The sequence below is a fragment of the Lissotriton helveticus genome, chromosome 2_1 (genome assembly GCF_964261635.1).
Source record: "Lissotriton helveticus chromosome 2_1, aLisHel1.1, whole genome shotgun sequence".
In the NCBI taxonomy this organism is placed as follows: domain Eukaryota; kingdom Metazoa; phylum Chordata; class Amphibia; order Caudata; family Salamandridae; genus Lissotriton; species Lissotriton helveticus.
The window spans coordinates 2,006,145,247-2,006,162,126 of record NC_136059.1 but is presented as its reverse complement, the minus strand read 5'-3'; the positions used below and the strand labels follow the sequence as shown (position 1 = coordinate 2,006,162,126).

General features: G+C 44.1%; 1 protein-coding gene across 4 annotated transcripts in view; it reads left to right on the top strand.

Annotated features, from left to right (window-relative positions):
- Positions 1-16,880, top strand: part of MAP9 (microtubule associated protein 9) — a 185,079-nt gene that overhangs the window by 78,905 nt on the left and 89,294 nt on the right. For all 4 annotated transcript variants that reach the window (XM_078676972.1, XM_078676968.1, XM_078676970.1 and 1 more), the window contains 2 exons: positions 11,071-11,191; positions 14,569-14,819. In XM_078676972.1, coding sequence (XP_078533098.1) covers positions 11,071-11,191; positions 14,569-14,819 — 372 coding nt within the window. The remainder of the gene's footprint in view (positions 1-11,070; positions 11,192-14,568; positions 14,820-16,880) is intronic.

Below are 16,880 nucleotides of genomic sequence, written 5' to 3'. Positions count from 1 at the left end.
CATAGGTCCGCTGACATAAAGTACAGTCTTACTAGCAACAGTTCCACCATTACATTTTTAAAAGTTGTAGTAGTTGGAAACAAATGGACGATTGCAAAACACGTTGTTTTCCAAACCCACAGACAGAAACAATTCATTACATTATACCAGCCATCATCCACAGAGCCTCTCTGATAACTTTCCCTTTGGATGATTTTTAAGCGATGTGAGAGTGATGGATAAACTGAAATAAAGAGGATACCCGAAGAAATTATGGTTTCTGAGTTGACATTTTGTCCTAAAAAAAAAAATTTCTAAAGAACCAGCAGAGAGAATTGGCATTTGATTGAAAAAATTGATACATCTTTTGTGAAGCCATTACTTGCCCTAAAGAAAGAACGGACTATAGGCAGTTAATTGATTCGGGCCTATATTAAACCATCAATGAAAAACTATTTGTGGACATTATAGAATCTCTCTCCATTGGAGGGACATTTCAAGTGTGGCATATGCGTGTGCTGCAGTCAAACAATTGAAGGTTCATTGTTTCAGCATAAAAACGTCAAATGTAAACATAAAAAATTTTCAAATTGCAAAACTAAAAACGTGGTTTACACAGTATGCTGCCCATTTGAATAACTTTATATTTGTAAAACCAACGAGGATATCCTTCAAAGGATAGCTCAGCACAAATCACAAATACGACAGACAGTGTCAGTAGCCCGAGTGGTCAACCATTGGATGGAAAAACAACACTCGTAGGCAAATTTGTAATGGGCTGTGTTATCAGTTATAAAACCTGACCCCCATGGAGAAGATGCTGATATGAAACTGACCCAAAAAGAAGCATATCTCATTTGTATTTCAGTACTATTACCAATGCACTTAATGAGATGATGGAGATTCAGAAACTGTCTCCATTAAGTTCAGTGTACTAATTCCACAATGGTTGTGTTACTACTAGAACAGTATTTACATTATATTTCCTCTCTGTGTATAGAGGTGATATTACAAACTACATACCTCAGAATGCCTTTCTGGGATAATCTTGGGGAAGGAAATATCTTTAACTGTTCTGCCAATTAGAATTAAAGGTACTAATAAGAAAGTTGCAGCAGTGCCGCAAGTTTGAAACCAATACGAGTCACACTGCGGACGAGATGCTAGAGAAGTGAAGCCCGTCTCCATTTAAGAACCGAAAGCAACACTCAAAAGTAAGCTTTTTAGATTATGCTGCTTGAGTGGGCCACATTTGTTACAGACTTGATTGAAGTCTGCCAATAACAACTATTGTGTAATTTCCACAAAATGCTCCGTTGTATTTGAGGGCTTTTGTTTTGTTGCGTGACTGCAATGTGAAATAACACAAGAACAGAGACATACAGGTCGGGTCAAGTGAAAAAATGTACTGATTGTCTGTTTTCTGATCAAGGGCCTGGTACTATGATGAGTGCTCAGTTGTGCGGCTAGAGTTGAGTTCACACTCTGCCTTATTTGTTGTTTTTTTGTTTTAGATTAAAAGAGGGTCCTAAGCGAGTTGGACATAGCAGTTCAGCAGGGACTGTGTTGGAAGGAGTGGCTTTTGTTGATTTGCGTGAATAATTATGGAAGTATCATTAGGTGGGGCGAGATTGGATTAGTAGACCAGAACTGAATGGTAATGAAGCCCATGTTTTATGCGTTTTAGGTACATTTATCACGGAGTGAGGACAGTTCTTCTTTCCAGTGCTTGTATATGAATGCCAAGATAATATGAAGTAATTTGATTGGCAGCTAAAAGTTTAGATATTAATGTTTCTAGAACCCTCAAATAAGTTGAGATGTAGTGACATACTGTTTGTGCTTATTTTTTATAGTTCTGAGGAGAGCCCAAAAATAAAGCGTTGACAACGGTGCAAACAACGACCATTACAAAGTGGCACTTGAAATCAAGGATTGAATAATGAAGTCATAACACCCCTTGTTTCAGTAGCGCAGCATTGTTAGGTTGCATTGCCCATTGAATAAGGAGTGTATAAATTAATTGTAGTTTTGTGTGAAAGAAACAGACATCTCTTGCTTGGGTAGTCAAAATTCAGAACTGATAGATTTTTTTGTTTTCAGTGTTTGTAAACTGGCGTTTGTGTCCTATGTCTTGGTTGAATATGTATTTTGGGTGGGTTTAATGTATTGTTATTTTTTGATATATTCATATTGTGCTTCTGTTTATGATGAATTTCAAAAAGTGTTATGATTAATGATTGAAAAAATAAATGGTGACCACTGCTAATGAATATAGTGGTCATGAAAGCAGCTAAGTGTGTGTAAAAGGATAGTTAGTATTGGCGTTGTTCTGGTGTTTTGAATTTTTAGTGGCTCAGCCTTGCAACGTAGGTGGTATACTTTTAGAAAGTTGGAACTTCCCTGTCCTAACCTTCTGCCTGTGTCCTGGATGACTGTGACTGGCTCTGCTGTTGGGCTTTGTCTATTCCTATATTATACACATAAGAGGGGTGGAGAAAACAAAAAAATATACACAAACTCATCAAAAGTGTGCAAGCCCTGGCACACTCATGAGTGATGAAAAACTGCCCTCACTCACACACAATGTGTGTGGCATGCTTCATCATCGGGTCTGCTACTACGTCCTGGTGTAGCCACACTCCGGGCGGAGCATAGGGTGGGGGGAAACCTAAAAGTACACGGACAACGTGCAACACAAGGCTGAAAGTGACAACAGTGTTCACAGAAAAGAACAAACAGATCAAGACTGAGTACAGTGATAGACAAACAATCTGCAGGAGGTAATGGTTAAAACTGGCTCCTGGATACCAAAGTAAGCTTTATTAGTAGGTTGCAAGGTCAGGATTAAAAAGTGAAATGGATGGTAGTGCTAGGGTAGGGTATTAGGACTCATTAGCACTCCTCCTTTACTGCTCTCGTCAACATGTTTCGACCGCTATTAGCCCTTAAATAATTGGTCACCTTGGTCTTCTTCAGGACGTCTTACTGTCCCAGTCTTCTATGATAACCCTCTTACCTTAATTAGGTGAGCAAAGGGGTATAGGTCACTCTTGCCCAACAGTATTAGGCTATGTGGAGGGAATTCCGCCAACACGTTGACATAACGAGTTTATTGAAACCAGTCACTTGACCTGGCACCTGGGGGGAGGAGTCCCAAAGAACACAACAGTTCCGTAGAGAAACTCCTGCACCAGTCGTGCCCCTCTCTGGTACGCCGCGGCGTTTGTGTCCTATGTCTTGGTTGAATATATATTTTGGGTGGGTTTAATGTATTGTTATTTTTTTATATATTCATATTGTGCTTCTGTTTATGATGAATTTCAAAAAGTGTTATGATTAATGATTGAAAAAATAAATGGTGACCACTGCTAATGAATATAGTGGTCATGAAAGCAGCTAAGTGTGTGTAAAAGGATAGTTAGTATTGGCGTTGTTCTGGTGTTTTGAATTTTTAGTGGCTCAGCCTTGCAACGTAGGTTGTATACTTTTAGAAAGTTGGAACTTCCCTGTCCTAACTTTCTGCCTGTGTCCTGTATGACTGTGACTGGCTCTGCTGTTGGGCTTTGTCTATTCCTCCCAGACAGTTAAACAAAAGGGGACTAGCTTTGGGAGCATGAGTCGTCCTGCCAAGATGGTTGGGGGCATAGTTATTCCCTGCCCCACTTACATTTAAAAGGGCTTTGCCTCCTGAACACATGATGCAACATGCTGTTAGTCTTTTTTCAACCCAGAATTTTTGGAACCTTGACAGGGAAAGGGAAGAACCTTCCAGAACCAGGTGTGGGGCTACTATCGGAAATCCCCCCACTCCAAAGGCTGGCAGCAGATATACATATGGGACCTCCAGAGCCAGTCTTCATTACACTACTTGTCCTGTGGACACTATAGAAGAAGGACTGCCTTGTTCACCAGAAGACTGTCCTGCTGCTACCAGAGGATTGCCATGCTCACTAAGAAAGAACACTGGTCCTGCTCCCTTCATCGCAGGCTAGCCTGGGTGACTCCAAAGGTCAGTTGGCTGACCTTTTTTGAGCTAGAGGGGCACAACAAGCTACAGAGAAATCCCTGCAACTTCCCAGCTGATCGGCTGCATCTGGACCTGCCTAGACCTCCTACTGGACAAGCCTGATGCCTGCTGTCATCTGCTAGAGGTGCCCCCCCCCCCCAAGTCCTGGACCCTTGGTTTGCATCAGAGTGAACTTCTGTACAAGAAAAGGTGACCTCAGGAGGTTTTGGACTCTTTGCAACCATTCGTGCTAAAACTCTGTCACCTTTAACGACTGCCAACATGAAGCTCTGGTATCAACAGCTACCGACCGACAACACAAGATCTGCACTCCACGCTATAGCAACAATAGTCCGTGATGACTGACAATGCGGCTTCCGATAGCCTCTTCGTACTACAGCAATGACCATCTGCACCTCAAAGCCTGCTCTTCATGCTGCAGCGACGACCATCTGTGACGCCTTCCCTGCTTCTCGCACTCTCCCCCAAACCAAACCAAATTCTTCACTCCAGATTTTGAGAAGTTAACTGTTTCAGTTGGACTAACATGATCCTTGTATCTGACCCGTGCTCCGTCGCAGTCAGACTGAACTTGTGACTTTCTCCCGGGATGGCAACAGATGACCATTATTGGTGCTTTTGTGCTTTCATGGCTTATAGTTATTTAAAACCTTGAAATTGCAAATCTCCGGTTCTACTGATTGGATTTTTGCCGCTCTGGCATAATTTTATTTACGAAAAATCGCTCTATTTTCTAAATTGGTTTTGGGATTTTTCTTGTGTTGTGTTTTCACTTTATTGCTGTTTGTATGTTGCATAAATAATTTACACTTTGCCTCAATGTTACGCCTGACTGCTTTGTGCCACGCTACCAGAGGGTTAAGCACAGGTTGATGTAATGACTTTTGTGGTTCACCCTGACAAGAATTGTGGTTTTTGCTTGAGTGGGGCTTCCACCCTCCTCACCCAGTAACCCAATTTCTTATAGTGGTTATGCGCAACTCACATTTTCATTCCACCAAAATTGTGGAATCCGGGGATGGAGTACTCGTCCTTTTGAGCATGACTCATGGTTTGTCCTCATTGACCCCTTCAAATGTTTAACCTCATCGAAATTTGATTTCATTACAAGACAGGAGGCTACATTATGCATTAATCCTTTTAATGCAGCTCTCACACAGCCGCTTATGTCACAAAGGTAAGAACAAGAATTAGGTGACATCATAGTATCCATAAAGGCCAGGTGCCAAGGGAGATCAGCCTCTTTTAAATGCGGCTCTGAAACAGATAAGTTGCCTTTACTACTCCTTGTCTTTACTAATGTTAACACTTGATATTGATATTGATAGTTTTTGATATTGATAGATCTTTTTACTGCTTATTGAACCTTGCCCATACATATGTATGATACTGCTTATATATATGCTATACACCGCTGGTGCTCGTGCTGACCCCCATAGGGACTTGTGTGTTCCCAATTACCGGCGTTTGTGTTACCTTTGCTGTAACCCCTTCCCAAGACTTCCAATTTTCGGTTGTCTTCCCCGCACCGTGTGTCTTCCCTGTACCCCCCAGTACACTCGATTACACCCGCCTTACACGCCGACTGCTCACGGCTCCCGTTTACTCCTGAAAACAAAATCGCCCTTTAAGTATGCCTTAAATTCTAAAATGGATCACCTTCTTAAAATGCACCATCGCTGCCCGTTTCCCTCGCGCTGTGTTCCCGACCATCCCGGTATCTTGCGCCGCCTCGCGTGTCCCGCATTAGAAGAATGACCCTCGGCAGCGGCGGCGCAACGCCCCCTGCCTCCTAAGGGTCATTCCTCTTCTCCCAGCACTGCCTCGAGCACGTCAGTTGCTGTGAGGCTTTCCTGAGCTACCGACAGACTACTGCTTCGACCAAATCTTACCACAACCCTGCCCAAATACGTCCATAGGGCAAACGAAGGCATTCTCTGGCAAGCGCAGGCACAACTTTACAACAAAAAAAATTTAAAAAAAACGTGGCATTCATACAGATAAAAAAAAAAAAAAAAAAAAAGAGGGAAGATAAGAGGCAGGTTAAGCCTTCTGTTTCCATTATCACTAAACAAAATGTCAGATATGGAGAGCGAGGATGCTACGGCTTCCTCTCCCTCTCACAATAGTGACGCTTTCAAAAACTTTCTGAAAAAGGAAATGAGAGCATGCATGCTCGATACCTTTAGCGAGGTAATGTCTCGTAAGAGGACCCTCAGCGACCTTGGGCAACACCCTAATGACCCTACAAGGCTCAAAGCACCTAGAAAAACCAAGCACACTATAGATAGTCGTGTGGGGAACTTTGGAGGTCATAGCACCTCTCTGGATTCGGGAAGCCTTAGCGCTCCAAGAGGCATTGGTGCCCCTCGCGGCACAACTAGGTTGGGTACCCCTGGCGGTACAACTCTGGAAGGTGTCCTAAGCGGCACGACTGGTCACGGTGCTAGTGCTCTTTCCGATACCTACTCTGACCTGTAGGAGACCTTCGAGGAACCCTACGACGAGTTCATTTTCGATCCTAATGACTACCTCTCCAACGACTCAGACCCCAACTCGTTTCCAGATTTAGACCCTCCTTCCTCCTCCAAGGATACCATCCTTGACCCCCTTGGGGGAGAAATGTTTTCTCCTGTCAATATCTCACGCCCCAATAGCTCTAAGTGGTCCCCCCAGGAACATGTCGGCAAGTTCATAACCAAATGGTTGAGAAACTCCTTGGAAACTGATACAAGGAACATTATGCGCGCTGAATGCCCGAGACCATGGATTGGGGATAAGGTCTGCCAGACCCCCAACCTTGACCCAGACCTTATTAAATTTCTCTTTAAACTGGGAAAGGACCCTAGAAAGGGGCTCGAAAGAGCATTTAAATCCTGCCAGGACCGTCTACTAGACATCCTAGGCCCTCTCACCAAAATCCTTGATCTTGCTGAGGAGTCCTATATTTCAGATACTCCCCTCGACACTGCGCTCATCAGGGGTTGGAGCCAGAGAGCCATCGTTCTCCTAGGGAACGCCAATTCGAGCCTCAACATGGAAAGGAGAAAAACTGTCTTAAACAGAATTAACCCCAAACTCGGGGACTTGGCCGACAAAGAACCTTCTTCCGAACCTCAAGGCCTACTCTTCGGGCAAGATATGATTAAGTCAATTGGCAGATACGTTGCGACCTTTACGGCGCTTGATAGGGCTCAAAGTAACCTGAAAAAAGTCTTTCCATCTAATGTTTTTGATCAGGCCGGAAGAAGGGGCTGTTCTTTCGGCCGTGCCAACTTCCGGCCCTATAACTCCGGCAGAGGAAGAGGTGGTGCAGGAAGGGGATACTACCCCTCGAACAAGCAGTTCTACCCCCAACGAGGAGCTCGTGGTTCCCGAGGCAGAGGCTTCCCCTCCCGTGGAGCACCTAATACCAACACCTCACGTAAGTGCCCTCCTTCCTCCTTCCCCTCCAAAGGTCGGGGGAAGGCTCAAATTGTTTTACCATGTCTGGTAAAGTTATACTCAGGACCCGTGGGTCCTACAAACTGTCCGCGGGTTCATGATAGATTTCGTGGACATTCCTTACCAATCCACGACTCCAAGACCCTTGGACCTCCCCCCGGAACACCTAGCTATCGCCAAGGAGGAGGTCTCCTCTATGCTGAAAAAGGGAGCTATTATCGAGGTTCCTTGGTCACAAAAGAATTTTGTAAGTACCCTCTTCTTGGTAGAGAAAAAGGACAAAGGCTGGAGGCCTGTCATAAATCTACGGGAAGTAAACAGATACCTGGTCTATCGCCACTTCAAGATGGAGGGCATCCATCTCCTTAGGGACCTTCTTCTCCAAGGAGATTGGCTAGTCAAGCTAGACCTGAAGGACGCCTACTTTACTATCCCTATGGCCAAGGAACACCAATCCTTCCTCCAATTTATTTGGGACGGACACCTCTACCAATTTCGAGCTCTCCCCTTCGGTCTCTCTTCCGCCCCATGGTGTTTCACCAAGGTCATGAGAGCCATTGTTTCAATTCTCAGAGCAAGAGGGGTTCGCCTAATTATTTACTTAGACGACATCCTCATCATGTCTCAAACCCAGGAACAAATTCTAGAAGACCTCAGGGTCTCCATGGAATTGATAGAGGATCTCGGCTTCATTATAAACAGAGAGAAGTCCATCCTGACTCCCTCAAAATCCCTGGAGTTTTTAGGCTTCACCGTGAACACCTCAAGCTGTCTTCTTTCACTCCCGAAGAAGAAGATCGCGAAAATCCGAAAAGTAATCAGGTTTGTCCTGAAACATCAATCTCTCTCTCTACGAGAGCTAGCCAGGCTCTTGGGTCTTCTTTCCTCTTCGATCCAAGCTATCTTCCCGGGCCCTCTAAACTACCATGCTCTCCAGAGGGTGAAAGCCCAAGCCCTCCGGTCCGGTCTCTGGTATGGGGACAAGATCTCTCTGGATCAACCAGCGAGACTGGAACTCGCTTGGTGGCTGGACAATTTGGATGCATGGAACGGAAGGGCTATCTTTGGTTCACCCCCAGACTTCGTCTTGGAATCAGACGCCAGTCTCCATGGCTGGGGCGCTCGCCTCCTCGACCAGGACACCGGCGGAGTTTGGACCCCTTCGGAGTCCTCCCACCACATAAATTTTTTAGAGCTAACCGCTGGGCTTTATGCCTTGATGAGTTTCAGACACTCACTTCAGGGCAGATCTGTCCTTCTGAAAATGGACAATGTTTCTGCGGTCTCTTACATCAACCGTCTCGGTGGCACGAGGTCCTCAGACCTATCGGATCTGGCCAAGAAATTATGGATGTTCTGTCTAGAACACAAAATTTCTTTGAGAGCAGAATACCTTCCGGGGAAATCCAATATTTCAGCGGATTGGAACTCGAGGTTCCTTCAAGATTTCAGCGACTGGAAACTCGATGCGACGATCTTCAATTCCCTGGACACTCTCTGGGGTCCCTTCGACGTGGACCTCTTCGCAAGCAGGTTGACCTTCCAACTTCCCCAGTACTTCAGCTGGATGCCAGACCCGGGTGCTCTAGCTGTGAACGCTTTCCTCCAGCCTTGGGCTCCCCTTCGCCCTTACGCCTTTCCCCCCTTTGCGATGATTCAGAGGGTTCTTCAGAAGGTGAGACAGGAACAATGCTCCCTTGTTCTGATAACCCCTTTTTGGCCGTCTCAAGCCTGGTTCCCCGCTGCTCTGGAACTTTCTTGCGACGTTCCCTTCTTGATTCCCGCGACTCAGGGCCTCCTCCTAAACGCAGACGGAGAGGATCATCACCTGGTTGTTTCGGGGAGTTTGAACCTTCTTGCCTGGAAAGTGTCAGGCAATCTCACCAACTGTCTGGACTTTCGTCGTCTGCTCTCACTCTCCTCGGAGAGTCATGGGCACCCGGAACCCATTACAGATACAATAACATCTGGAAGAAATGGTCTAGTTGGTGCTTGGAAAGGAACCTGGATCCCGTGGAGGCTCCTATAGTCTCTATTGTTAATTTCCTTGTTGAAATCTACGATAATGGTCTCTCCTATAGATCAATTAATTGTTTTAGATCTGCAATTTCAGCCGGCCATGCTCTTGTCAATGATAAAACGGTAGGTAAAAACGTTATTATCTGCAGAGTTCTTAAAAGCATTCGTCTTAAGAGACCCCCTCGTCCTAGATATCAATCAGTTTGGGATGTTAAACTATTACTTGATCTTTTTTGTTCATGGCCTAATAATTCTCTCCTTAACAGGAAATGTCTCTCTATTAAGCTCGCCTCTCTCTTATGTCTAGTTTCTTGTCGCAGAGTTTCTGATGTCAAGGCTCTCGACATCTCTAATAGATGTTACGACATGTTTGGTGTTAAATTCGAAATATTTAGAAGAATTAAAACCATGTCTGATTCTATCTTTTACCCTCGTTTTGATTCTCACCCAAAACTATGTGTTGTTGATTGCATGAAGGAATACGATTCCAGAATGTCTAACCTTCGTCCTCCTGGTGCAAATCAACTTTTAGTTTCTTACGTTAGTCCCTTTAAACCCATCTTATCCTGCTCTATCGCTAGGTGGGTTAAAATTGCTATGAACCTTGCTGGTATTGACCTGTCTAAGTTCCAGGCTCACTCTCTTAGGAGCGCTATGGCCAGCAAGTCTTTCTGGTCTGGTGGTAAGTTGGATGCTATCCTTAAATCAGCCGATTGGTCTAACGCCTATACCTTTGCACATCACTATTGTAAACCAATTGAACATGTTTCTGATGCAGTTATTCAAGGCTACCAACATGCATAATGTAGCCTCCTGTCTTGTAATGAAATTGCGATTCTCCTATTTACATGACCAGAGAATCTGGATTTCATTAAAGACACGGAGGCTAACATTATCCCTCCCGTCCCTCCCTGAGGGTAATTGTGAATTGTTATTTAATCTGGTTTACAATTATTTAATCCGTTTTGCAACCTCTTCATGCTCTCTTATTGTGATGTTTTTGTTCATGCTTCTCATGAAGTCACTTTCCTTCCTTCTCCTTGATTTACCTCGTCTTTCCATTTCAGACAATTCTAACTGATGAATCTACTTGGAACTCAAGATGGTCTCCAGTTCCTCATTCAAGTTCAAGCTTTGTTCCTCCGTTTCAACTTCTCCTGTCACTCGAGGCATTTAAAAGAGGCTGATCTCCCTTGGCACCTGGCCTTTATGGATACTATGATGTCACCTAATTCTTGCTCTTACCTTTGTGACATAAGCGGCTGTGTGAGAGCTGCATTAAAAGGATTAATGCATAATGTTAGCCTCCGTGTCTTTAATGAAATCCAGATTCTCTGGTCATGTAAATAGGAGAATCGCAATTCTTTCTGCACTTACTTTTACTTGCGCAAAATGTGGTGTATCATTTCATAAATATGAAGTTATTTTCAATTGATTGTTTTTATTTGACAATACCTTGTTAATTTTTTCCATGATAAATCCATTGGAATGCAGTTTGCTGGCTTTTGAAGATTTTCCTTTTTCTGTCAACAGACTGAAAAACAACAATTAAAGATGGTAATATGTTGTGTCCTATTTTGTTTCTACTTAATAATAAGGTGAAGAATCAAAGCAGCCCTCCATCACCTACATCAAAACCTAGACGTTCATTTGCTGAGGACCACCTTGGAGGCTCAGTATTGACGGTCTCTCCAGAAGGAACATATCCATTTACAAAAGGTATGGAAGTTGCAATAGAATCTGTGCTAATTTGGATATGATATTGTCCACTAACGGCCTCATTACAAGTAGCCTCTTAATTCCAATTGAGCGAGTTACCCGCCACTTCAGAATTGTGAGATTTGTGGAAACACCACAAACCTCTTAACTTTTACTCCGAGATTTCAACACCTAATGGCAGCCAAAATCTTGGGGTGAAAGTCCAAAATGAGCAATTACCCAGGAATCAGATCCAGAATTACAGATTCCTGTGGTAATTCCTCCTTTTTTGTGGTCCCCCAGGATCCAACTCGTAATTGGCTGGATTTTCCTCACTCCCAGAGCTACCAAAACCCCAGGAATGTGTTCTTTAAGAGATAGATCAACCTAGCCCATCCAGCCTTGAAATAAGTCTCTAACCAGCAGCCCACCAGGGAAATATCCAGCGCTGGAATGGCCAGTTTGGCCCTGCTTGGGCTTCCTTGAGTTGGTGAATTCCTGCAACACAGACCTGTGCATTTGTTTTTAAGACAGCGTATGCCAAAAATGCATCTATTTAGCTTGCAAATTCTTTGAGGTAGTGCACAAGTTGCAGACAGCACAAATCGCAAATAGGGAGCAGAGGTACTGATCTTCACTGCAGGAGATTAAATTAAATGAAAATGAGATTTGCACAGCGCTCTACTACCCGAAGGTGTTTATGTGCTAAGATTCGGAAATGAGAAAGAGGAAGGATCTTAACAGGTAGCACAAAGGAAACACCAAGCTATTAAGCATATTTGTTAAACAGCCAGGTTTTTAGCGCTTTACGGAAAGCTAATAGAATAGCTTCCTTCTTTAGTGCTAGCGGTACTCGCTATGAAGCTTCAGCCCCCCATGTGGCACTTCTGACCTTTGGAATTACAAGGTTAGCTGAGGAGGCAGATCGTAAGGACCTTTTTGGCATGTACCATTGAAAGTACTGCTTCATAAAATCAGGAGTCTCACTGTGCAGTGCCTGAAAAGCAATACATAAGGATTTTAACTCGATCCGTTTTTTTTAATAAAGCCAGTGGAGTGCCAGGATGACATGGAAAACCAATTGATATTTAGAAATTCCCAGAAGAAACCGGGCAGACACATTTTGTATAATCTGCAGTTTATGTAAATATTTTATTTGTAGGCTAACAAATAGTGCACTGCAGGAGTCTAGTATAGCAAAGATGAGAGCCGTAATGACCAATTTTCGTAGGTCCAAGGGAATAAAATGAAAGGTTTTTTGAACATACAAAAGCAGGAGGAGGAGATGGAGTTCACCTGCCCTGCAAATGACAGTTTGTTATCAAAGTAAACTCAGAAATCTTTTACTTTGGTGACCTATGTGGGAAGCATTCCTAGTTCTTGTGGCCACCATTTAAGGAACCAGAAAGACGTGTTAGTCCCGTATATATATACACCTCGGTTTTGTCTGATTTTAGTTTCAAACAGTTTCTTGCCATCCATCTTCTGATTTCCTTCATGCAGTCATGAAAGCTGGAGGCAGGCGTGTCTGGGTTCCCTGCAGCCGACACTACGATCTGGGTGTCGTCCGCATATGACATCACTAGAAAGCCAAAGGATTTGATCAGTTTATCCAGGGCGGTAACATACAAGTTAAAAAGGGTAGGAGTCTGGGTGGAGCCCTTCTAGGAACCCCACAGGGGAGGGCGGAAGAGGAAGATTTATGATCGTACAGTTCTATGAACTGTTCTCTATCAGAAAGAAAAGAGTGAAGGAGCTTGAGAGCCAGACTGTATCAAACGCTGCAGAAAGATCTAACAAAATTGGGGCATCGTTTTCTCTGGCATCCAGGGTTTGTCTAATCTTTTCTGAGTCAGTTACCAGTGCTAGTTGTGTGCTGTGATGGCTCTTGAAGCCAAATTGGGTGAAATCTAAGAGCACGTTCCTCTGAATGAGCTCTGTCAGCTCAGTGTTGACGGCTTTTTCCACTATCTTTGCGAGGAAGGGTAGACATGAAATGGGGCTATAGTTGTTAGGATTACTGTTGTCCAGATAGGATTTTAAAGAGAGGCAGAATAGAGGCCATCTCCCATTGTTTTGGATAAGGGCCTGAGGAAAATATCCTTTTGAAAATGAGCATCAGGTGTCTGGGAACAATATCAGGTGCCAACTAAAGGAGTTTTGGGGATGAATAAAACTTGAGCCATCGCTACAGAGAAAGGAGTAAAAGATAAAAGTAAGGTGTTGCCGTCTAGAGAGCCTGTCTCTTGTGTATCAGGGATGGAGGCGGAATAATTGTTGATTGTCTTGGTGGTATCAGTAAGGGTCATATTGTCCTTTGCTGTGTCCAGGACAACATCCCTACCATTTGATAAAATGCCAAAGGGTGTGTTGCTGAGAAAGGTGTAGTAGATTGCTTCAACTTTTTTGGAAAAGAATTTGCTTGCTTATCGCAGAAAGACCTTGTGGGTCAATGTAGTTTTTGGGTGTGTTGAAGCTTACTCAGATTAACCACTGTGGCAAAGAGCTCATTAGGAGTGTTTAGGGCTGATTCGATTTTATTTACAAGGTAGCTGGATTTTGCTTTGTGCAGCATCTCCTTGTATGTCTTAATGGTCTTCTTATAGACGACTTCATCCGGATCATACTTCGAGCTCTATTTTCTTTCTAGCCTGCTACAAGTTTGTTTGTGAATTCTAAGGTTCTCATTGAATCAAGGCTCAGAGGCTGATAGCCGGTTGTTATTGCAAGTTTAATGGTGGGTCAATACATTGATGCTGGAATCAAGCCACTGATGGTAGGATTTTGCGGCTGCATCTAAGTCCAGAGTAAGATCAGGCCTGAAATGGGCAAGATGTGTGGTGAGAGGTTCTGAGGTGATTTTATGCCAGGGGCGGAACATTTTAATTAACTGACTGGGAGGAAACTCTCGACAGGTTACCATCCAAGTGTTTTTGAAACATCACTGCACTGTGGTCGGACCAGAGTAGTAGTAGACTATTAGTAACTTGAAGATATGGGTTGTCTGAGAAAATCCTGTTAAAGAGTGGCTGCCAGAATGAGTTGGGGCCTTCACTAGCTGGGTGAGTCAGAAGGGTGTCAGAGAGTCAAGAAGGTCGATGGTATCTTTATCAGCTATGTTTTCTAGGTGAACAAAGATACTTTAGGATGATTGATTGGTACCACACACACTTTCATCATCGGGACTTTCCCTAAAAAATAAGTGAAACAAAATATTAAAACCATGTTCTGTAAAAAGAACCTACACACATTAATTTTAATAGCTTGGCCCTTCGTGTTACTTTTCTGTGGACCATTTTGTTCCTCAAAAAAGTTCACTGTGGCTTTTTTTTCACTGTACCAAATGCTCTAAAAATATGTATTAAAAATGTGTTCATTGTTTTATTCTGTGAATCTAGAACCTTCTCAATTGGAGCAGCAGGGCACTTCACAAGCAAAAGATGATGACAGACGTTCCCCTTCTGTTTTGGAACTAATGATGGCTACTGTGTATGAGCAATCAAAGCAGCAATTGATTGAAACCCCCCCTCTTGAAAGCAGCGACTGTGAAACACGAACGCCCCATAAAAGTAGACAGAAGGTAGAACTTGACTCTTCCAACGCCAGTGGACATGATGCAGAAAACAGAAGTACAGCTGAACAGCAGAGGGTAAGGGCTACATTTTTCTGTTGTTGAACGTTCTTCTCATTCTGGGTACTTCAACAGGATAGTACTATCAATATATATACCAAGATGTGAAAAACCCATCGGTTACTCCATGGGTCATATGAGGGGAGTAGTTTTGTGTTGACAGAATTATAATGTGCTGAATGTTCATTCTTTTAAAAAACCTTATTTCATTGATAATGTTCTTGAAAGCCACATTATAACAATACACATGCGGATAGAACATTCCAATCCTTGGAGAGGAGTCGGTGCCAGTCTGACACTGGACAGTAAGGGCAGCACACACATCAATCAGGTGACTTATCAATCCAAGCAAAACAAATACCCCAACACCCGCCCCACACTTTGGTCCAAAAAAAGCATCCAACCTACGCACACAGTTTTCAGCAACAGCACGTTTGTCCTTCCAAAAGAGATAGCAGGATTGGGCAAAGGAATGGAGAAGGAGGTGGGGGAGGGGCAGCCGCAACAGGCCGATCCAACCAGGGGAGCTACATGAGCCCCACAGGAGACTCAAGAAGATAGGAACCACAATCAACGAAGTGGAAGACAAAGGAGGCGGGAAGGGGACAAAGCAGGTTAAACCGATAAGGTCCTTCGGCCTCCCGGGCAGGCGATGGGGGGTAGCAGTTGCCAGGCCGGCCCCTCAGACCACAACTCCTCCAATAAAATATCAGAGGTTCGGGCAACCTCCAAAGAGCATTGCCCCCTCTTTTCCTCCATGAGCATGCTCGCACCCATACAGTCCACCCGTTTCAACACATCTGTTTTCCACTTGGCGACCTGCGGGCTTGCATACTTTTCCAATTAGGCATGATTTGTTGCTTTGCCAGTATCAGGGAAAGATCAATCAAACTAGTAGTATGTGCGTCAATTGAAGAGGCAGCTAGTAGCCACCACCCCCCTCTTATTCAACGCTGTGCTCCTCTCCTACATGTAGCCTGTCTCATCAGCATGTGTAAGCTGCGGCATATGAGGTAGCAATCTCGTAGCCAACACCCAGCTTAGGACCTTGTAGTTAATGTTGAGCATTGATGGGCTGATATGACACCAGTTCCTGCAAGGGACGGCACGGTTTAAGCAGTGGGACTATTAATGCCTCCTCCATAGTAGGGGGTAACACTCAGGCCTCATGCGCCAATCAGTAGACTTCCACCAGGTGAAAGACCAGTTGAGCAATGTAAACGGCATAAAATTCAAATGTCAGCCCCTCCAAACCCGGCATATTACCCCTTGCCATGGCTTTAATCGCAGCCACAATCTCCTCAGACAAAATAGCCGCTCCCAGCCCCTCTGCTGCCTCTGGGTCCTGGGTTGCTTGTGTTCCGGTTCAGGGGGTCCTGGCTTGCCCGTTCAGTCTGGACTGTTCCTATTGGAGCAGGAAGAAGGCTGATCCACCTGTAGCTGGGTCCAAACTAAGGTGGCATGGCGTGCAAAATAACGATGGACTGGGATGCGGCCTGAGTTATCACCAGTGGCTGAGATTAATTCAAGCATTCCATCCATCACGTTTTTGTATACTTTAGTGTGTCACTGTAAGTGGGATAGGTATGCTCAGACGTGGGTCCTGTCCACCCTGTGTCACAGGAACCACCAGCGAGTGGTGTGGCTAGGAGGTGAGAAGATTGGCAAAACTGGGTGGCTAAAATCAACTATATATACCATTTGTGTCAATGTACTTGAATGTGATCTCACTGGTCAATGTTGAGATTGAAACAAAAGTAAGAGACTGATTAGGAAATAATGGTCCCTATCTCTGCAAAGGAGTGTTGGACACATGTAGAACTTCTAATGTGCTAAGGTCTACAATCAAGGCCAATATGTTTCATGCCTTATATCGAGTGAGCTGTTGGCATTTCGTCTGGACCAAAAGTCATATAAATGTGACCTACTCTTTTCTGCAGAGTGAGGAGCTCAGAATCATCATAACCCTAAGCCCCCACACAATGCATAGGTGATATGGTGCCCATTGACAACTGTATGAGGTAACCCTCCTCAAAGTCAGGGTAAAACGACCTTTGTATGCCCAGATCTGTCACCACA